At 38.6% G+C, this 22,798-nt stretch overlaps 2 protein-coding genes across 54 annotated transcripts in view; one reads left to right on the top strand and one right to left on the bottom strand.

The window, feature by feature from the left end:
• Positions 1-11,907, top strand: part of LOC123610790 (ABI family member 3 binding protein) — a 265,188-nt gene extending 253,281 nt beyond the window's left edge. For 49 of the 50 annotated variants that reach the window (XM_045501843.1, XM_045501842.1, XM_045501847.1 and 46 more), the window contains 5 exons: positions 6,166-6,245; positions 7,188-7,217; positions 8,272-8,433; positions 9,642-9,764; positions 10,708-11,907. In XM_045501843.1, coding sequence (XP_045357799.1) covers positions 6,166-6,245; positions 7,188-7,217; positions 8,272-8,433; positions 9,642-9,764; positions 10,708-10,823 — 511 coding nt within the window. In that variant the 3' untranslated portion in view covers positions 10,824-11,907. Of the gene's footprint in view, positions 1-6,165; positions 6,246-7,187; positions 7,249-7,505; positions 8,065-8,271; positions 8,434-9,641; positions 9,765-10,707 lie in introns of those variants that run through there. The other variant, XM_045501834.1, reaches the window with a different exon arrangement.
• Positions 11,908-12,174: 267 nt separating this feature from the next.
• Positions 12,175-22,798, bottom strand: part of TFG (trafficking from ER to golgi regulator) — a 34,073-nt gene continuing 23,449 nt past the window's right edge. The window contains exons 6-8 of one of the 4 annotated variants that reach the window (XM_045501851.1): positions 22,256-22,396; positions 16,316-16,414; positions 12,175-12,988 (exon numbers count right to left, since the gene is read on the bottom strand). In XM_045501851.1, the coding sequence (XP_045357807.1) occupies positions 12,606-12,988; positions 16,316-16,414; positions 22,256-22,396 (623 nt within the window). In that variant the 3' untranslated portion in view covers positions 12,175-12,605. The remainder of the gene's footprint in view (positions 12,989-16,315; positions 16,415-22,255; positions 22,397-22,798) is intronic. The other 3 variants (XM_045501852.1, XM_045501854.1, XM_045501853.1) reach the window with 3 other exon arrangements.

Genomic DNA, 22,798 nt, shown 5'->3' with positions numbered 1-22,798 from the left:
TTCTTTGAATGAGCTTTCTGCCCCTTTCTTTCTCTCTCCTTCTTCTGAGACCACTATAATGTATATCTTGGTCTCCTTGATGGTGTCCATATGTCTCTTAACTGTTTTCACTCATTTTCATTCTTGGCTCTTCTGATTAGATGAATTCCACTGCGCTGTCTTCAAGTTTGTTGATCCTTTTTCTGCTTGATCTAGTCTGATACTGAACTCCTGTAATGAATTTTTCAGTTCAGTTATTGCATTCTTCCGCTAAGTGTTTTCTCTGTGGTACTTTTTAAATAGTCTCTCTTTGTTGAAATTCTCACTTTGTTCTTGCATTTGTCTCTTGACCTTGGTAAGCATCTTTATGACTGTTATTTTGAACTGTCACATATATCACTATCTCTATTGAGATCTGTTTCTGTTGACTTTTCTTGTTTTGTTTGGAACATATTCCTCAGTTTCTTCAATTTCCTTGATTCTTTGTTCATTTCTACATATTAGAAAAAACACCCACCTCTCCCAGTGTTGGTACAGTGGTCTTGTATAGGAAATGAATCTCTTTTTTTTTTTTTTTTTTTTAATTTTTTTTTTTTCAACGTTTATTTATTTTGGGGACAGAGAGAGACAGAGCATGAACGGGGGAGGGGCAGAGAGAGAGGGAGACACGGAATCGGAAACAGGCTCCAGGCTCTGAGCCATCAGCCCAGAGCCCGACGCGGGGCTCGAACTCACGGACCGCGAGATCGTGACCTGGCTGAAGTCGGACGCTCAACCGACTGCGCCACCCAGGCGCCCCGGAAATGAATCTCTTCAATCAGCCCAGCCCAGGCTTCTAGTTGTCCCTCAAACTTCTGAGGTTGTCCAAATCAACTTCTTTGTTGTTAGTGGCTCACAGTAGCTGAGGGTGCTCTAAAACCCATCAATGTCCTAAAGGTGAGAATTGCAGTCACGACCTGGATGCAGACTGATTATCAACTGGACCCTCAGATAGCAGCTGGGATACTCTTTACTTAATACCCCTCCAGAGAGACACTGGAAGATGGGCATTTTTGCCTGCTCTCTCTGTGCTTGGCCTGGGATATAGTCATTGGGTAGAAGTGCTCTTGTACCTGTTAACTGCTTTGTGTGCTACAATATTATGCGACTGAAGAATGCAAGCCTTGTTAGTTCTCAGAGCCAGGCAACCGGAGTTGGGGGTACAGGGAGGCATTCCTTGAACAGCAGCCACAAAAGCTGGGGTGCCAGAAATTTGTGCAAACTCCTTCCAAGGAGATATTGGAGACTTGGTTTTACTGTTCCAGCCAGAGGGAAGGGGCAGGGAAAATGTCCACCAGTTTCCCAGTCTTTGGTGAGGATTACAGCCAGCCAGTGCCTATGTGTTATAGTTAGAAGCCTGGCCCTCAGATAACAGCTTTTAACACATGCAAATAAACCTCTTTCAGGAAAAGGCTGATGGTACATGAGTGGTTTTGCCTGTTCCCTCTTTGTTGAGTCCTGGGGGGTTAGCTGGTTAAGAACTGCTTCTTGGTTACTGTCCTATGGGACTTGTGAATGCAAGCCCTTTTGGGCTTCAGAGATGGGTGTTTATGGGCCCCATCCCTCAGATGGGAGTTTTAAAAGTTGGGGTACTAGGGGTGCCTGGGTGGCTCAGTCGGTTAACCGGCCGACTTCGGCTCAGGTCATGATCTCACGGTCCGTGAGTTCGAGCCCTGTGTCGGGCTCTGTGCTGACAGCTCAGAGTCTGGAGCCTGTTTCAGATTCTGTGTCTCCCTCTCTCTGACCCTCCCTTGTTCATGCTCTGTCTCTCCCTGTTTCAAAAATAAATGTTAAAAAAAATTTTTTTTAAATAATAAAATAAAAGTTGGGGTACTAAATGTGAGGTCCAAACCCTTTACTCCTCAGGGAGAAGGTAGGAATGAAGGTTTTCTTCCAATTGTAGGACACTGTGCCAAGAGGGTTTATGGCAAGAGTGTGTCTCAGCCTTTCCTACCCATTTCAATGTGGGTGTTCTTTCATTTGCCCAATGTGTATGTGTTGCTCGGCTAGTTTCTAGATTTTTCAGAGAGAACTCCATATACAGCTGTACATTTGATGTGCCTGTGGGAGGAGAGGAGCTCAAAAGCCTCCTCTTTCACTTTCTTAGTCAATTATCTTCAATTTCTAATTAATTTAGCTATCTTTCCTGTTAATTAAATCCATATTTCTAGACTGACCACTTCTCAAAAAGGCAAAATATGTCATCTCCTTGTTCCATGTGTTTAAGGCAGCATCTTCTGGAATCCCTCGCCAATTATCTTTTGCTTCTATCCTATGTTGACTCCCCTAACTCCTACATCCTTTTACTTCTTTTACTCCCTCACTTTGTGGTGTTCCTTGAGAAATCGATCTTTAGAATAGCTTATTATGGAAGATAATATTTTTGAGTTTTTACATGTCTGAAAATATTCTCATTTTACTGATACTATTGTTTAGGCAGACAGATTTTTAAACTAAAATGAGGACTTTTGAAGGCACTGTTCCACTATTTTCTAACTTCAAGGGCTAAGAAGTCAAATGTCATTCTGAGTCTGGATCCTTTGGGACCTATTTTCTTCTCAGAAACTTTTATTTTTTAATTTTATTTATTTATTTTGTGAGAGAATGCACACAAGCAGGGGAGGGGCAGCGAGAGAGAATTCCAGGCAGCTCCTGCACTGTCAGAGTGGAGTCTAACACGGTGCTCAAACTCAAAAACCATGAGAACCTGTGCCAAAATCAAGAGTCGAACACTTAACTGACTGAGCCACCCAGCACCTCTCTTCTCAGAAACATTTTAAGATCTTGTCTTTATCCCAATACTCTGAAAATTTTCAACTTGTGTGCTTTGGTTAGTCTTTTTTTTTTTTCTTTTGCTGAGCATACATTAGACCTTTTAAATTTGGAAACCTGTCATTCAGCTGTGAGAAATTACTTTTCTAGGATAATTTTGCACCTTTTACCCTCCTCTCTCTTCTGGAATCTATAGTTAGGTGTTGTATTCCCTGGAATAATCAGATTTCCTTATTTTTGCTCATTTTCATTTCTTTGACTTCTTTGTTCTAGTATTTGTAACATTTTAATTTGATTGTTCAAACCTATTTAAAGTGTTATTCTTTCAAAAATTATTTTCTTCTATGAAAATTTTAAATAGCATTATATGCCTATTCCCTATGTGCAATTGGCATTTTCTGAGACACTACTCTTAGACCATTATAAATCTCATGATAAAATATGCTTCTTGAGAAAGATTTTGCCTCTTCAAATATTTTCTTTATATAGGGTTTACTCACCTCAAAATATGTGCCTTTTAGTTTCCCTACTGTTAATTAAACTTAGTTTTAAGTGATTTCTCCAAAACGTGTCAAGTATCATAAGATGTTGGCAAGAAGAAAAAGTAGCTTATGAACATCTGTGGCCATGCTACAAATGAAGCTGAAGTATAAGTAACTGTGAAATAGAAAGACGTGATGATTCCAGCAATCAGACTTGGCCAAAGCACAGGGCTTTTGGCAATGGCTTGGTATGTGGAATGCATTACCCACTTAAATCAAAGTCCACATACCTGTTATTTCTTTTTTCCATTTTCCATTCACCATAGTGGTGTGTTTTCTTTCTTTTTTTTTTTTTTTTTTTTTTTTTTTTTTTTCTTTTTAAAGGTCCTCAGGCCTCTGAGCAAGAATTTAATCTCTAGAGTGTTACATGCCCAAACATCCTTTGTCCGTGCAATTTATTTAAATGAGTGGTATGGATGATTTTTTATTGGCATCCTTTTACTGCAAATGATAATGGTACCTTCTGTCAGTCGATAAGTTTACAAAATGCTTTGATGTGCAGTCTCTCACTAAAATCCCTGTAAGTTTTAATCCTCATTGCAGTTTGTAAACGCAGATAGTAATAGTACAATGATGAAGAGCCTCATTATTCTTTTTTTAGTTTATTTAAATTCAAGTCAGTTAACATATAGTATTGGTGTTAGGCGTAGAACCCAGTGATTCATCACTTACATATAACACCCAGTGCTCATCCACACAAGTGCCCTCCTTAATGCTCATCACCCATTTAGCCTATCCCCTCACCCACCTCCCCTCCAGCAACCCTCAGTTTGTTCTCTGTATTTAAGAGTCTCGTAGGGGCGCCTGGGTGGCGCAGTCGGTTGAGCGTCCGACTTCAGCCAGGTCACGATCTCACAGTCCGGGAGTTCGAGCCCCGCGCCGGGCTCTGGGCTGATGGCTCAGAGCCTGGAGCCTGTTTCCGATTCTGTGTCTCTCTCTCTCTCTGCCCCTCCCCCGTTCATGCTCTGTCTCTCTCTGTCCCAAAAATAAATAAACGTTGAAAAAAAAAAAGTTAAAAAAAAAAAAAAAAGAGTCTCGTGGTTTGCCTCCATTTTTCTTATTTTTCCTTCCCTTCCTTTTGTTTATCTGGTGTTTCTTAAATTTCACATATAAGTGACATCAACATGTATCTTTCTGACTTATTTCACTTACATAATACACTCTAGTTCCATGCACGTTGTTACAAATGGCAAGATTTCATTCTTTTTGATTGCCGAGTAATATCCTAGGTAATATACAATATCTTCTTTATCCATTCCTCAGTCAATGGACATTTGTGCTTCTCCCATATTTGGCTGTTGTTGATAGTGCTACTATAAACATTAGGGTGCATGTGCTCCTTAAAATCAGCATTTTTGTATCCTTTGGATAAATGCCTAGTAGTGAAATAGCTGGGTCATAGGGTAGTTTTATTTTTTTGAGGAAACTCCACATTGTTCTCCAGAGTGGCTGCGTCAGTCTGCATTCCCCCCAACAGTGCAAAAGTGCTCCCCCTTTTCTGCATCTTTGCCAAGATGGTTTGTTTTCAGAGCTGTTAATTTTTTCCATCCTGAGAAGTTTGAGGTGTTATCTTATTGTGGTTTTGATTTTATTTCCCTGATGATGAGAGCCACATTGTTCTTAACCAAAGAATAGATTACCATCTTGTACCGAATGTAGAATGATCCATGTGTCTGATATATATAGCACTCAAAAAGTGATTTGCCTTTGTTGTAACGCTAGACTCTGTCATCTTATAGATTCTGGCAGTGTTTTTTTTTTTTTTTTTTCAACGTTTATTTATTTTTGGGACAGAGAGAGAGAGAGCATGAACGGGGGAGGGGCAGAGAGAGAGGGAGACACAGAATCGGAAACAGGCTCCAGGCTCTGAGCCATCAGACCAGAGCCTGACGCGGGGCTCGAACTCACGGACCGCGAGATCGTGACCTGGCTGAAGTCGGACGCTTAACCAACTGCGCCACCCAGGCGCCCCTCTGGCAGTGTTTTAATGCATTGCCTCAGTAGTCAAGAATCTGGGGGCACGCGGGTGGCTCAGTCACGTAGGAGTCCAACTTTGGCTCAGGTCATGATCTCGCATCAGGCTCTGTGCTGAGAGCTCGGAGTCTGGAGCCTGCTTCAGATTCTGTGTCTTCATCTCTCCCTGCCCCTTCCCCCCTCACACGTGCTCTCTCAGAAATAACATTTAAAAAAAAAGAAAAAAGTCAAGAATCTGATTTCCCTGAACTCCATAAACTTCTGTTACTGCTTATTATCGTCTGTACCAAATGAACTGTTGTCGTGTTTTTTACTCATTTGTAAAATGCATTTCCATCTTTTATGTGTTCTGCATTCTTATTCAATTACAAACTTCTCAAAAATGGTAATTATATCCCAAAAGCCTTGTACAAATTTGAGACTCAAAATAGTCAGCTGATTCAAGTTGGTTTTACATTCAAAATTACTTTTCCTGCTAAGTGTGCTGTTAAAAGGAACTTAGTTTCAGGCAAATGGCAAACAGCTTTACTGCCTGAATTTCTTAAGAGGATTTGCTCTCTGTATTCTTTGAATGAAATTTGCCAAATATTGCGTAGTAAGTTAATGCATAATTCTTAAGCATAGAATCAAACATACCTACAACTCCAAGGGATTTAGTTTTATTTTGTTTTGTTTTTTTTAATGTAAAGACATAAGGCCTAGCCTAGACTGTTTGACAAGTACTTTTTCTTTCCTCATGCTGCTTCGAGAATATATGTGTATTCACCGTCCTCATGATTTCAAAATAGAATTAGGAAGGAATATTGTTTCCCACCTCTAAAGGATATATCACATTTTTTAAAATTTCTCTCCCACACAGCTATGAATTCCAGGTGAAACCCAAAAACCCACTTGGAGAAGGCCCAGCCAGCAACACGGTGGCATTCAGTACTGAATCAGGTAATCACATCAATTCCCAAATCAAGGATGTAAAGAGCCTCAATGTTTTGCATATGGAGATTCATATGCAATTTGAAATTCAGCTAAATAAACACGGTGTATAGTTTCTTGAATTTCAAAACAAATTGATCAAAGTAGCTTTAAGAAAATACTACTTACATTTTTTTCTCACTTATTTTGATGTCAAAAAAAGGCATATCAGTTTAAAAGATAAAAAGTGGGCTCCTGGGTAGCTCAGTCTGTTAAGCCTCTGACTTGATTTCCACTCAGGTCATGATCTCTCACCATCATGAGATGGAGCCCCATGTTAGGCATGGAACCTGCTTAAGATTCCTCCCCCCTCCCTTCCCTCTAGTCCTCCCCCACTCCTGCACACAAATGTGCTCATGTGCTCTTTCTCTAACAAAAAAAAAGGGGGGGGGGGGAATCTATACTTACAAACTGAACAAATGCTCCTCTGTATGCTTAAAATCCAAGCCTAGAATCAAAATATCAGACACACTGAGCTGCGCTACCTCCAGAAAGGGAATTTGATACTTTTTTGATAAACAGCTGTGAAATTTTCTGACCTACATTCCAATTCCTTTGAAAGATAAATCTATACTCACAGCATTATGTGTGTAATTTTTACACCAACTGTACGTCATGGCATTTTGGTAATTTTACCGTCAATAGTTTTCTGTCTGAATTTAAAAGAGGAAGCTTTAAAATGGAATGAGCGCTTGAAGAGCAACAAAAAATTCCAAAAGATGCAGCTGAGTACCTGGCAGAAGACTGTCCAATGGAGAACAATTCCAAAACACCCCTTCAAATTGTCTTTAGCAAGAGTGTACCACTTTGCAAGTCAGACTTGACTGTAAGCGTCCACCTTCTTCACTCTGCCACCGAAACACCAGGGCTTACCTAGTAACATCTGACTCTGTGTTTGCTATTTCTCTTCAGCGGACCCAAGAGTCAGCGAGCCAGTTTCTGGTAAGTACCTGTGTCAGTGTGAACACAATACATGCTTTTCTTTTTTTTTTTTTTTTTTTTTTTTAAATTTTTTTTCAACGTTTTTATTTATTTTTGGGACAGAGAGAGACAGAGCATGAATGGGGGAGGGGCAGAGAGAGAGGGAGACACAGAATCGGAAACCGGCTCCAGGCTCTGAGCCATCAGCCCAGAGCCTGACGCGGGGCTCGAACTCACGGACCGCGAGATCGTGACCTGGCTGAAGTCGGACGCTTAACCGACTGCGCCACCCAGGCGCCCCCACAATACATGCTTTTCTAAACTGATTCAACTAAACAGGCATGGCAGAGTTTTGGTCATGATTTCATTTTCATCCATTTAGTCTTAGAATATCAGCCAGGTGCAAATACTTACCTAAAACATTCACTAACATTGAGAACCTAGGATGTTTGGGGAACAAGTTGGATATTTTGAAACTCCCTGTCATTCATGTGCGAGGCCAGCTCAAAATTTGTTAAATAAGTCACGAAAGAACAACTTCATTTCCACCTTTAATAGCAAGTCACATTAAAGCAGCTGTTTAAATTATATACTGCTACCAAAACAAAGCAACAAAATAAAACCTTAAATTTGCTCCTAAAGGGATGCTGGCTTACACTCAACACCTAAACACACTGCTTCTCTCACTAGTGACAGGAACTTAATTAGGGGTTTATATGTTTAAACTCATAGAATGGTTTGAGTCTAATATTTAGCATTGTAGAAAACCAGGTTATCAGCAAGTTGACAATGAACTTTGCAAACTGCTTTCTAAAAAGCATTTAGGACTGGGGCACCTGGGTGGCTCAGTCAGTTGAGTGTCCAACTTTGGCTCAGGTCATGATCTTGTGCTTCACTGCTGTCAGCCTGGCAGCGCAGAGCCTGCTTTGGATCCTCTATCCCCTCTTGCTGCCCTTGCTTGCACTCTCTCAAAAATAAACATTTAGAAACAAAACAAAACAAAAAAGCATTTAGGACGGCTCTTCAATACGCAAAGTTGGATGCTAACCTCAAACCATGTGTTCTCCTTCTGTAGCAGGAAGAGATGCCATCTGGACCGAAAGACCCTTTAATTCAGACTCTTACTCAGAATGTAAGGGCAAACAGTATGTCAAACGGACATGGTATAAAAAGTTTGTAGGGGTGCAGCTGTGCAACTCTCTCAGATACAAGATTTATCTGAGTGACTCCCTCACAGGTAAGTGGGGCTCCCAGCTCTGTTTTGAGCCTTGTCCTTCAGGGAATGCTTTACAGCATTCTGTAATTTAGCCTTTTCTACGGACAGCTCCAGCCATTACTTTTCTTTTGAGCAATTTTTTTCTTTTTGAGCAAGATAGTCCTGGAATACTTAGCCTGGGATTCGAGATATGCTATTAGAATTTAAATAATGAAAATGCAACTTGAAACAAAACCATCATGGCAAATTTGAATGTAAAGGCACTTGGCCATATCAAAGTTCCATTTTGTTACAGCCACCAAAGACAGACAAGCCTACTGATAATAAAATGAGTGAAACAATAATCATGGAAGGAATAGGACAGATTTAATGTTTTAAGTCTGTCAGAGACCAGATCAAAACACCTGACCAAAAGGGTTATAAATCCTTGATCCAGACCTGATCAGTGCATGGTTACCATGTTCTCTCATATACTCATACAGTAAAAATTTTAAACAATTAAGGCTGGCCTCACCATGGAAAGGCAGACATTTGTTCAGGCACTCAATAAGCAGCTACTGTGTTCAGATGTTTTCTAGGTGCTGGGGACAAACCAGTAAACAAACCTGATTCCTGCTTTCTAGCAGCTTACAATTTAGTAGAGACAGACAACTATGTACAGAAAAATTAAAAGAGGTGAGAGAAAATGGCCCAACGGAAGCTCCTTTAGCTGGAATGGTCTCTCTGAAAAGCTAAGATTTGTGCTAAAAAGAAAACTAGAAGGAATCACCCCAGCAAAAATGTAGGGATGAAGCACTAGAGGGAGAAGGAAGAGAAATGCAAAGGCCTCTGCCAGAACACGCCTAGCCAGTTCCACTAGTGTGGCTCAGGTGTAGTAAGGGGAAGGTCAGGCAGGCAGGCATAAAATCATGGGTTCTCTTTTGAATAGGAGACTGACTGCAGGAGAGATTTATGAAGAGGGGTAACATTATCTGAGCTGCATTTTAAAGAGATGACTGATCTCTGGGAGGAGAGGGAGAGGAGTAAGAGAGACAAGAGTAAAAGCAGTGGTGCCAGCTGAAGACTTACTCCATACTTCAGTGAAAAGACACTGATGGCTTGAACTGGTGGGCGGAGGGGGGGAGTACAGAAGCAGGGAAGACTTTATCTGAAAAAATTTGATTATTTCAGAATTATCCTTTATCAAAGATAGTATCACTTTATGATGCTTTTAATTTCCGGTTCCTCAGGAAAATTTTATAACATAGGCGATCAGAGAGGCCATGGAGAAGATCACTGCCAGTTTGTGGATTCGTTTTTGGATGGCCGCACAGGACAGCAACTAACTTCTGACCAGTTACCCACCAAAGAAGGTATGTTTTCTGAGCCTCCTCCTAAGCCAGAGGATTTTACAAAGAGAATTCAAGCTGAGGAAAGCAATCATTTTAAAAATTATTCTACAGTATTGCTGGCTCTAATTATCTGACTAGAAAAAAAGATCTTCACATAAGACCTTAATAGAAATTTCTCAAATTTCCTCCCAGTCCTTAAGACTCTACCCCTTAGAGCTAAAGGAAATTACACACGGACATCTATTAAAGGCATTCTACTCCAAGAACACCTGAATTTGCAAAAACAGCTATAATGGAGTAGTATTTCCCAATCTTAAATCACTCTTGTATTACCTTTATTGTTTTGTCATACCGAGCACACTGGCGGTTTTTTTATTCCCTTATTATTTGCCTTAGAAGTCATTATATAAACATAATTAAAATTGAACAATTCTGGTGAGTAATGAATAACCACTGTAACTTGCTAAAGACATATTAGCATTAAGTTCCTCGAGAATTCAAAAGACTGAAAATTTTTAGAAATTTAGCATTCTTAGAATGACCCTTTGTTTCCTAACACTGTGGTAAACACCACCTTTACTGGTCACTTCTTCACAGACCACTAGTCTGTAATGTGCAGAAAGAACACTTTCACAAAGATGCAGAGAGTATACTGAACGTGGCCGAGACACTCAGAACAAAAAACCCCCTCTGACTCCTACCCGCTTTCAGCTTGGTCTCTCAGGCACTACCAACCAGCTCATCCCAACACGTAGGCAGGTATCAGAAGAGTTTCAGGTGCCCCTCCTGTTTAGCCAGCCATTACTATCTTAGTAAAGACACCAGGGTCTCTATTACCACCTACTTTCTACAATACTTTGCTTCACCTAGAGTAACATTCAGCCATTCAGTGACACCCTTCAGTCTGTGAGTGGTGACGGCCAAAACAGAACAGCTATTAAAATAAAATCATTTTCCTTCTTAGGTTATTTCAGAGCAGTTCGCCAGGAACCTGTCCAATTTGGAGAAATAGGTGGTCACACCCAAATCAACTATGTCCAGTGGTATGAATGTGGGACCACAATTCCTGGAAAATGGTAGATGCTGCAATCATGTCCAAAAGTGCCTTCTGTTCTATCGTGGCAAAAAATACTTGGAAACGCTATAGTATTTGTCACATTCATTTAAAGCTGTTATGTTTACTATGTATTAAAGTTTAATAGCAATAGTAGATGTTTATTAGATTGCTGAGAATATTTATCAGGTTTTACAAAATCATTTTAAAAAAACAAGATATTGACATTAACAATAACATTTTTAGGGAAGCTGGCTCCCTATTCATGGTATTTTAAGAGATCATTTGTATATTATTTATCACACTGTTGTAATGATGTTTTGAGATACTTTTATAACAAATTTAACATCAAAAACTAATATACTTTTTAAAAAATATTTACTTTTATTAAAGTGTATTCTTCTTACTGGTGAGTTAATTCCATAAATCTCAACTTGGTTTAACTTATTAGATCAAATTATCTTCAGCATTTGTATCAGGGGAGGGGGAGGGTCCTAATATTCATGTTTATTTAAACTTCAAACTTTTAGCAATAACTAAACAGCTTTTCTGAAGCATTTCAGTAGTTAACCATTCATGCTGATAAACATTTCCTTAAATCTTTGCAAATTACTGAAAATATTGTTTGAAGCAGGAAATTTGACTTCAGCTGCAAACTGAATATCTGACATTCAATTTCAAAACACCCACTTTCTTTCTACCCATAAATGTGTTACAATGTCTGAATGTACTTTGTCAAACTGTCCCTTTAAGCAACTGCCTTTATATTATTTTTAATGTAATTCTAAGGAAGCTGTATGTAGAGTCTGAATGTGAAGTCTTCCCTACCATTTTACATGATATGTACTCTACTTTTATACATAAGACCTCTATGCACGAATGTATCAGACGATGTTTTCATAATTTTGTCTAACTCAACCTGTAATGAAAATCTGTTTGTTTTAAAAAAGTCCTTCATTTGGAGAAGGATAGGAGAATGCTGCCTCGTTGCCCTTATTCTGAAAGGACCTTTCCTCTGCTCTCCCTTCATCATGCTTCAATTTTATCAGTGCTATGTTTTGTATTTTTTAAGCAAGTATAAACTGCAATAAAGAGATGTAGTTTTTTTAAGACTGAGTTCTTCATTTCTGAATGATTCATCTAAGGAAAATCACAAAGTTAGTTATTCAGGATCTACCCACCCCCCCGTATCTAAGTGTCATGGTTTTAAGCCAATGATTATTAAATGCATTTCTTTCAAAGTCAGCACAAAAAACAAATGGCACCGTGTTTCCTGATATAGAAAACTGTGAGCTAAAATGTCTACACTTAACAGACCAAACATCAAAAAGGATTTCGCTCATGTAGTTTAGTCATTGACATATACAAGACCACTAATGGATTCAATTGTCTTTATTAACCTATCAATGTTACATTTTATACATAATACCTAGTTGTCTTCTCAAAGGGATCTACTTTAGTACATCATGTTAATAATAAAAAGCCAAGTAAGATGGCTAAACTTCAACCTAGCATTTTAATATCCTCCGGACAAGGCAAGCTAGAAAGTCAATCACTTTACACACGTCAGAGTAGTGTTCCAAAATAACTAGGCAGCTGCTACACTTTTAAGCAAGGGAAGAAAAAAACTTTCATTTTGGTCTTTTTGTGTTCTAGCAAATTATACTTTCAATTAACAGCAACAATGATATCATAAAAAATGCTCTGCTTTTTAAATTTCTGGACTTCAATACAAATTAAAATAGTAGTACTGGAGTCTTTTGGGCAAATAAGCTAGCAGCTACATTAATCAGTGTAGCTGAGCCTCTTTATCGATAACCAGGTCCAGGTTGGGTATAGCCCTGACCAAAGGGAGGGCGGGTACGTGCATAAGGGTTAGGCCCACTAGGAGGTGGAGCCATAGTACTTCCAGGAGGTGGAGTAAAACCTGGTCTCGGCTGATAGGCCCCGGGTTGGCTTGGAGCCATTCCAGGCTGTGAGGCAGGGGCCACAGTATAACTGGTAGGCTGAGAAGTTTGGGTAGTGTAAGTTTGTGAAGGGTAACTGCTCGCCTGGTACTGCTGCGGTGGTTGAGCAGGCAGTTGTTGAGGCTGACCGGCAAAGGCAGGAGCCGGTGCCTGGGAAGTTGGTTGCTGGCCATATCCCTGGAACTGCTGAGGCTGCTGGGGTCCAGTCTGCTGACTATAACCTGCTGAAAAGGCAAAATAAAGTACACGTATACCTTATTTTTCTTTTGGTGAAAACTTTCCAGAGAATTAGTCTTACTGTAATGGACCAAAAAAGAGGAGAAATTTAAACTTATTCCTAAGTATTTATGTAACAAGTAGCGTAGATTCCATCATATAATATTACTTCAAAACCAAGTAGTAGCAAAAAGGTATTGCCTAAACAATTTCTTACAACGCTCTAATCTTAAATGGAAACCAATATATGCATATGTCTTCATTATGTTTCTGCACGACTTAATCCCTGAGAGCAAATACCTGTTCTAGCATAATCCTAATAAGAACAGATGCTCAAATGATAAATGCAGGAATATAAAGTTAGTCATTAACCTGGCATGGAGGGGAGGCCTATTTAACAACTGTACCAAGTAAAAACACATTGCAGACAATATTTTTAAATGAAGCAGTGGTGCTACAAATACATCTTACTGTGCTAATGAGATGCTTTAAGGTTTATTCACTCTATAAAAACTAAGCCATTTAAGAATAAACATTAAGTAACCATTTTCACAATCCTACAAATCCTTCATTTCTTTTAGATTTGGTATCTGATGTTTTGCCTTTACACTTTGAACAGTAACAGCATAACACACAAAAAGCATACCATATCGCCCCACAATATCAACATCTATATTCATTATTTACTAGGATGTAAATTTTTTTTAAAAGAACAAGTCTGCTTCACTAAAAACTTTTATCTCTACCATGAAACACACCTGCAGCTACTTGCAATGAAACCTCTCCAATGACTGGAATCCTGTCAGCATTAAATACCAGATACATAAGAAAATTATTAAAATATGTACAACCCTGCATTAAAAAAAAAAAAGGATTGAATGAATTTGAGTATATTCTGAACTCACCTTGAACCTGGGTTCAAAATTTACTCATGAAAGAAACCTTTTTGACATAGTCCATGAATAAAACTGGAAAGGTCAAAGGGAAACTGCCAAACCAAAAGTGTCAAAAATGGTCCAATGTTACCACCACCACTTACAGTCTCCAAGCAGAGTACTTAGTTGACTATTTCCACATCTCCCAAATTCAAGTTAATAGGACTAGTGGGATCAGAAATACAAAGATGATAATTGGAAAACTAAATTTTACTCAGGTGAAGGCCCTACTAAAATCATTAAGAACAAGCTTAACTTTTAATAAGTAAATCAAGTCATTTTACTTATGGTACCAAATACTGAAGTCAACTCATGATAAAATCTTGAATGTTATACAACTTCTCCTAACTTCTACATTAAAACTTGCTTAATTTTTTACTGTAAATTTTTGGAGAGACAGAAGGATCAGCTATTTTACTGAAAACGTCTATATAAGTTAAGACTATGAGCAAAAAAATGCTGCCTTTTCATCCTGGCAAGTGAAATCTAGACTGGCTTTTTAACTGAGTCTGGAAACAACCAGATCCTTAATTATTTCTCAATAGCAGGAATAACGATGGGCCTAAGATGCCATTAGCAACCTTCTAGTCTTTGATCATAATGTGGCAATGCTTCTTTTTGTGTACAGTTTCCCTCCTACCCCCACCCTCACCCTTGAAAAACAAGTTTGGTGAAGAACAAAAATCTCAAGGAATGGAAATTATGGGACTTTTTAAAGTTAATTAGTATAGGGCGAGGGATCATATGATCCACAAAGTTTAAAATATTTACTATCTAGACTTTCATGGCAGGTAAGTCTGCCACCACTGGACTAGGTTGGAGAATGCAGCATGATATAAGTAATGAACAGCAAAGTCAGGTACACTGGTTCTGATATAGCTTCCCCACTGAATGCTTGCATGTCACAACCTCTTTGAACCAGTTGTCTCGTTTATACAATGAGTGGGTGAGACAAGGACAAAAAATAAAAAATAAAAAACCTGGCTGCACTTTAGAATGACGTGCTTTGCTTTTTTAAAATATCAAAGCCTAAGTCTCACTCCTAACCTGAAACAAAATATCTGGGAGTAGAGTCCAGGCACCAGCACAGAGGGGGCTGAAATCCCCTGGATTAGAATGAGGACTAGGTCTTTTCAGCTCTATTATTTCTACAAGTTACGTAATTTGTAACACTATGACTTTAAAGGAAACCTGAAATAACTTCCCCTAATATAATAATCCAAGCTTAAATTCATCTCACCTACTTTACATAATTAAAAACTAACAGCTACAGATTAAATCACTCTACAGCAAACATAATCCAAATAAAAATTGCTATCTGCATTAAAATATACCAAACTCCAACTAAGATAGGCCATAAAATTCTAGTTCAAGAGGCATGACACAGTTTTTTGTTTGTTTTCCTGTGAACAGCCTGAGAGTAAACATTCTAGGTTCTGCGGGCCACACAATCTCTGTTACAACTTCTCAGCTCTGCCATTACAGTGCCAAGGAGCAACAGCATGAAATGAATGGGTGTTGATGTATTCCAATAAAACTTAATACACAAAAACAAGTGACAGGCCATATTTGGCCTGTGGGCTACAATTTGCTAACTCCTACTCTAAATGATACTATAAAACTCTATAAAATAGAATTTAGGTAATATTCACCTTATATAAGTTATTTTTAATTACAGTTGAAATTTTGATACTTAAATCTTTGGCTGTGAAACATGAGTGGAACAGAAACTCTGTTTTAACAAAAGTAAAATTACCTGATCTATAACTATCACAGTCAAAGCTACACTAAAGAGATTTGATATTTAAATATGGATAATCTTTAGTGGACAGAAGGTAAAAGAAAATACCTGGGATGCCTGTCTACAACATCTATATTCAACATTCTTTGCTGCCTGGATTGCATTTGACACAAGTCTATTTTTTTGGCCTGTTTTTTGGCATGCCTACATACTTTTTTGGAGATTTAAAAACCTAAGTAGCTTAATTTAATTCTTATTTAATAAGACTGCCTTTTCATGTATGAGGAAACTACTATTATTTTTACAGTACCCTGGAATTATGTGTTACATATAATGAGGAAAAAAAATCTTGCATTTTTGCAGTTCTAAGTCACTAAGCTAATCCTAAGACTGTATCATACAAGATAGCTTTTGCTAAAAAATGCTTTCATGCTACAAGTTATTACAAAATCATCTACTATGACTGTTAAATGTTGATTTACAATATTTATGCAAAATATTTACAAATAAATGCTATTTCCTCCAACAAACAAATACTTAAAACCTACTCCGACAATGTAAGTATTACAAATCAAGGAATTAAGAGGAAAGGACTAAAGTTCGATGGGTATAGAAACAGCTCAACACCAACGAGTCGCTCCCTGGGGACACGTGCTCACCTGAATACTGAATACCGTACTGCTGTGGCGGCTGAGGCGGCGCCTGTGGCTGCTGAGCACCGTAGCCGGCCTGTTGCGGGTACTGCTGGTACAGCTGACCTAAAAATGACAAGACAAGGAAAAGAGGCAGGTTTAATTTGATAAAGAGAAATATTTTTAAGGCTCATTTAATTCTCTCCCCATCCAAACACATAAATACACTTAGTAACAAGACACAAGAATGTGTTTCCCCTTTAAATGCTACGCACAGAGAAGAATGAACCGAACAAACGGAGCTGATCCACTGTGGATTAACTGCAGAGAACTCTAATGGGCAGCAAATAACACTAGTGTGGTTACTTCATAAATTCCAGAAAAACAAATGCTTTCAAACCCAAGTACCAACAGATACGTACTACTGATGTTTAGTAAAAATCAACCAAGTCAAAAAACAAAAAATAAAAATCTGAGAAAAGGAACAAATACAACTGACAGCTCCTAAATCTCTCCCAAAACAGTGTATTTGTCATCTAAAGGTTTGAACCTTTGTTACTACATGAATGGACTCTCTGGTAACAAGGAACTATGCGACATCTTTCATTACAGACCTCAGAGATTCCTATGGCATTTGGCAACAATTTGCTTTTCCATCATCCGAATATCCTAGCCCATCATGTTTCGGAATCTGATAAAGCCTACATGGTTCCTCACTGCACATTTTTGAAAATGGCTTGACAATGGGGATGTAAACTGGGAAATGAGAGTGCTATTTGCGATCAGGAGAGCACAGTTCCTATGGAAAAATCTTTTGGGTACTGTTACTACCTGTAATTTCCAAACAAGCAAGGATTTATTGGTGCACATCTTTCTCATCTCTACTACTTTTACTGTTGTTCTAACAGTGGATTTAGCTAGATCTAATGCCTTGAGTAGCAATAAAACTTGCATTTACTATCTAATATTTAAGTCTTTAATTATATGTTTGCTCATTCAAAAAAAAAAAAAAGTCACATTATCTTAGTGCCACCAAACTGAGGTGCACTAGGCAGCTAACACCCACAGGCTGAACTCAAGGAATAGAGCCCACTCCACTGGGCTCCCTGCTCAGCCCTATGTACCACAGCACTAACTGAGATATGCCTGTACTTATTAGAGCCAGTTTATTTTCTAGCAAGCAGTTGTTTGCTTTTTATGATAGAAATAAAATCTGCTTAGCTATTTTTAAACTATTAATCCTCTTCCCAAATACAATAACAAAAAGTTGACAAAAAGTTTCCTAAATGCTTTCTTCATGCATGTGGTTTAAGACTTACAGCACAAAATGGAGCACAAGAGTGAACTACCTTGGAAGACACCACATTAATCCTAGATTGTATTTCATAACTAAATTTCAGAACAGCAAGAGAACAGGATGAAGTGCAGAGTAATTGTGAAACTTCTCGTACTGCACTGTGTTGCACAAAGTGGCAGCCAACCTCCGTGATAACCCCCTGCACGGCTTTAGCATATGCACAAGACTCCTGCTGTCCTTTACATCTTTATAAACGAGAAAGATTAACCTCACGATACAAAAGAGCAATAAGCAATAAACACAGGAGTATTCACTCTCTTGTGTAGTCCCCTCCCACACTCAATAAGGCTGACCTATATACCAATAGAATATTGCAGAAATCACAATGACACTTCTGAGGACAGGTCATAAAAGACAGCCACCTTCTACCTTTCTCTCTCGGTCTTTCACGGACTCTTTGGTGGAAGCTGCCAAGGCATGAGGTCACCCAGCAGGCTGTGAGAGGTTTATGTGAGGAACTAAAGCCTCCAGACAACAACTGTATGAAAGAGTCATCTCAGAAGTAGATACTCCAGCTCAGATTAAGCTTCTGATGACTGCAACCTCATGAGAGACTGTGACACAAAACCACCTAGCTAAGCCGCTTGCTCCCAGATCCCTGACTCTTTGGAACACTATGAGATAATAAATGTTTGTAGCTTTAAGCATCTATGCTTTGGGATAAATTGTTACACAGCAATAGATAATGAAAATACATAGTTTTTAACTTTGGAAACATGTAGGGGTGACAGCTACTGAAAAGAAAAAGAAGGCATGTAATCAAATAAAAAATGTGAATCTAGCCACCACTGTAATAAGATAATTATGAGACAAAAGAAATTCAAATATAGACTAGTATGTAACATTAAGAATCAGTTTTGTTAGGTGTAATAGCATAGAAGTTATGGTAAAAGAAAAACTACCAGTATAGACATGCATACTGAAATAGCTGAGTGAAATAACATGAAGTATTTGATTTAAAATACTTCAGGGAGGGGTGCCTACGCGGTGCAGTCGGTTAAGCCTACAACTCTTGGTTTCAGCTCACGTTGTTATCTCATGGTACGGTTCGTGGGTTCGAGCCCTGCATTAGGCTTGGCGCTGACAATACAGAGCCAGCTTGGAATTCTCTCCTTCCCCCCCTCTCCCTGCTTCCCTCTGCTCTCTCTCTCAAAATAAATAAACTTTAAAAAATAAAGTACTCCAGCAAATTAAAAAAAAAAAAAAAAGAGGGGGACCAAGGAGGACACATGAAAATAGAATGCCAAAACATTGGTAAGTGTTGAAGCTGCATAATGGACTCATGTAGAGTTGATTATTCTAGTTCTACTTTTGTGTATGTTTCTATTCAAGTTATCATTCTATTATCAGAAGATTTTACATATTTTAATTCTAGCCTTTTCACCTTTTTGGTTAGTTTGTCAAACAGCAAAACCTCCTGGTCTCCCTGATGATTTTTTAATGCTCTTCTCTGTGTCCTCACCACTTCAAAGTTTTTGGCCAACTACTCAACTGCACATAGTTTTCCATAACAGAGGTGCCTACTTTGTCTGAAAAAGGATAATACTCTCCATTTTGTTTCTTTTCATGATGCTCAACAATATGTTTTTAATCAAACATATTAAGACCAAAATCCAGGGTGGCTGGGTGGCTCAGTCGGTTAAGCGTCCGACTTCAGCTCAGGTCATGATCTCACAGTTCGCGGGTTCGAACCCCATGTCGGGCTCTGTGCTTCGGATTCTGTGTCTCCCTCTCTCTCTGCCCCTCCCCTGTTCATGCTCTGTCTTTGTCTCAAGAGTAAATAAACATTAAAAAAAAAAAAAAAAAAAAAAAAAAAGACCAAAATCCTTGGGGGGAAAGTTATAATTCCAAGGTCCCTTTTATGGACTTTAAATAACAACTCAGATTTAGTTTAGATTATTTCATATTGTCTTATAAGAAATTCCTATGTTAACCTATTATTAGTAATGGATTTTTATTGATTTTCTCTTCAAATTATAACCAGCGGCTGATATAACTGGTGATGTCAGGGACTCAATATACATCACAGGTCAAAAAGTACTCATTAAAATGGACCATACTTCATCCTATAAATAACTGATATATTAAGCCAGGGCTGTGCTATCCAATACAACTGCCACATGGCTACTAAGCACCTGAAATGCTGCTAGTCTTAACTACGATATACTGTATGTTTTGGAAGTGTTTCGAACTGGTGCCACACCCCAGATTTCCAATACACAGTACAAAAAAATAAAAGTAAAACATTAGTAACTTTTTAATAATTACATGTTGATACATCAGATACTAGGTTATGTAAAATGTATAACTAACATTAATTTTACCTTTTTAAAAACCTTTTTGGGGAGCCTGGGTGGCGTAGTCGGTTAAGCGTCCGACTTCAGCCAGGTCACGATCTCGCGGTCCGTGAGTTCGAGCCCCGCGTCAGGCTCTGGGCTGATGGCTCAGAGCCTGGAGCCTGTTTCCGCTTCTGTGTCTCCCTCTCTGTCTGTCCCTCCCCCGTTCATGCTCTGTCTCTCTCTGTCCCAAAAAATAAATAAACGTTGAAAAAAAAAAAAAAATTTAAAAAAAAAAAAAAAAAAAAAAAAAAACCTTTTTAAGTGTGACAAATAAAAAAATTACATGTGGTTTCCACTGTTCTTTTTCTTGGACAGCACTGATCTAGAAACTCACCTCCAGAACGCTACTGATTGATGTCATGTGTTAATAACTGTACAATTTTTATAGTGTATGTTTTAACGTAAACTAATAAAATAGAAAATAAAGAAGTTTTAGCAAGGTACACAGTTAATGCCATGCTAAATGAATTCATTGCATATTGAACACTGTTAACCTGATGCCTCTGGAAAAAGGAACTTGGTTGCTATGGGTCAGAGGTGGGAGAGAGAATTTGTGAATTGTATTTTTAAATTTTTACCTGCTTGAAAATAATTTTTCAATTAAAATAAACCCAACAAAATAATTTGAGACATTAACAGAGCCTTAAATCTCATTCCTTTATAAGTGAACAGCAAACATTATTTGGTACAATTATCCCTCCAACTGCCATTCTACAACAGTATACACTGCTTAAGATGCAATTTTTTAAAAACAGAGATGAAAGCTGACCTGAACTGAAGAACGTATTAGGAGTAAAATCCTTAGGAAAAGTATTTTCAATCCCAAGGCCCTTTTTATGGAATTTAAGTAACATAAGGAGCCATTAAACTCCCTTCATACCCAAACTCTGCTTTCGCGGTTGCAGTCCACATCTGCTTCTAGTTCCAGTTTGGGGCAGCTGCACCTTTGTACAAAGACTATAACTAGGGATGGTTGAGAAAAAGCTGAAGCAGTAAGAAATTCTTCCCAAACTATTCACTCATCAGCAAAATGCAACCTGCTAGACCCTATGACTAGCATTCATCCAACAGGACAACTCTAAAAATGTAGCCACAGGATGATTAGGACTCTATTACCTAAGTGCTCAGTTCATTTTAGGCGATAGATTTTTTTTTTTATATGATTAATAAACTCAGTCACTTGCTTCTGTTGCTGAAAATACATACCACCACTTGACCCTTTTATACACAAAGAGAGCACCACCTGGTGTTTGTTTTCAAGTGGAATGTGCAGTTTTTAAATTTTTTTTTTTTTTCCAACGTTTATTTATTTTTGGGACAGAGAGAGACAGAGCATGAACGGGGGAGGGGCAGAGAGAGAGGGAGACACAGAATCGGAAACAGGCTCCAGGCTCTGAGCCATCAGCCCAGAGCCTGACGCGAGGCTCGAACTCACGGACCGCGAGATCGTGACCTGGCTGAAGTCGGACGCTTAACCGACTGCGCCACCCAGGCGCCCCTGAATGTGCAGTTTTTAAACTTCAGTGCCTGCTGTCCTGAGCTTGTGGCCCCTCAGTCCCCTTCAACCATGGTAATGACCCCTTTATCTGTTTAAATACTGAGCTTTCAAGTTCTATTTCATTTGGGACTAGAGACAGTCTTTTAATACCACTAATTTTGTCCAGTTTTCATAATTTACCACGAGAGAATTTTAAACCCAGAGAGATTAAACTGCTCATCCAAGGACACATCATTTAGAGAAGACAAGTTTGATTTAAAATACACTGTTTTTCCACAAAAGACATATTACATATTGCTAACTGCACAAAATTTAAGGGCTATTTATCTTTCAAAAAATTACACTTAACTACAGTTATGCTTTACTTCTATTTTAAAAATAGCTCCAATTACAAAAATAATACACTGATGCAAGAAGGGAAAGGAAGTACCTAAGTATTATTATGCAATATGAAATGTCACCTCAATGGGTCATCTCTGACATTACCACTGACTGGTGACTGGTATGAATCCTTCCTGATTGGTTGCCATGTATCTATATTCATACAAGCACTTTTTAAGGTATTCTTCTTTTCAATAATCAGAAGCATATCTGACATATTGTTCTATTTGGGTTTTAACCCCAAAACATAACGTTATCAGTAAATCAAAAGTTTTTACAACTGTATTTATAGCATGAATGGTTATGTAATCTCTTTATCATCACCGACAATGTTGCAATAAACATCTCTACACATTTACCTCCCCAAATATGTGCTCTTATTTCTATTTTACCTTCACTCTGACCTGCTTGTGTCTGAGCTCCTGTATATGGTGGCTGCTGTGGCTGAACTCCTGGTGGGTGAGCTGCAGAGGAGGAGGAAGCAATGCTGTCAGGTGTTCCTGAACGGTCTTCTGCAGGAGCACTGGGTGGCCCTAAATGGTCATGGAAAGTCAGTTTAGTTTCTAATACGAGAATTCTCCCCAGCAAGCTGAACAAATAAGTTTGGTTAAAAGAGAACAAAAATGAAAGTACTACAGAGTAAGCACAACCACAAATACAGCCTTTTACACTGAATGTATATACTTCATTTTTTCCTCTGCTTCACTCTCTTAAGAATACACAGCAACAGGGGCGCCTGGGTGGCTAATTCAGTTATGCATCCAACTTCGGCTCAGGTCATGATTTCGCAGTCCGTCAGTTCGAGCCCCACATCGGGCTCCAAGCTGACAGCTAGGAGCTTGGAGCCTGCTTCAGATGCTGTGTCTCCCTCTCTCCCTGCCCTTCCCCTGCTCACACTCTGTCTCTCTCAAAAATAAATAAACATTAAAAAATTA

The sequence above is a fragment of the Leopardus geoffroyi genome, chromosome C2, assembly GCF_018350155.1.
Source record: "Leopardus geoffroyi isolate Oge1 chromosome C2, O.geoffroyi_Oge1_pat1.0, whole genome shotgun sequence".
NCBI classification, from domain to species: Eukaryota; Metazoa; Chordata; class Mammalia; order Carnivora; family Felidae; genus Leopardus; species Leopardus geoffroyi.
The sequence above is the reverse complement of the archived record's forward strand: the minus strand, read 5'-3'. Positions and strand labels throughout refer to the sequence as shown.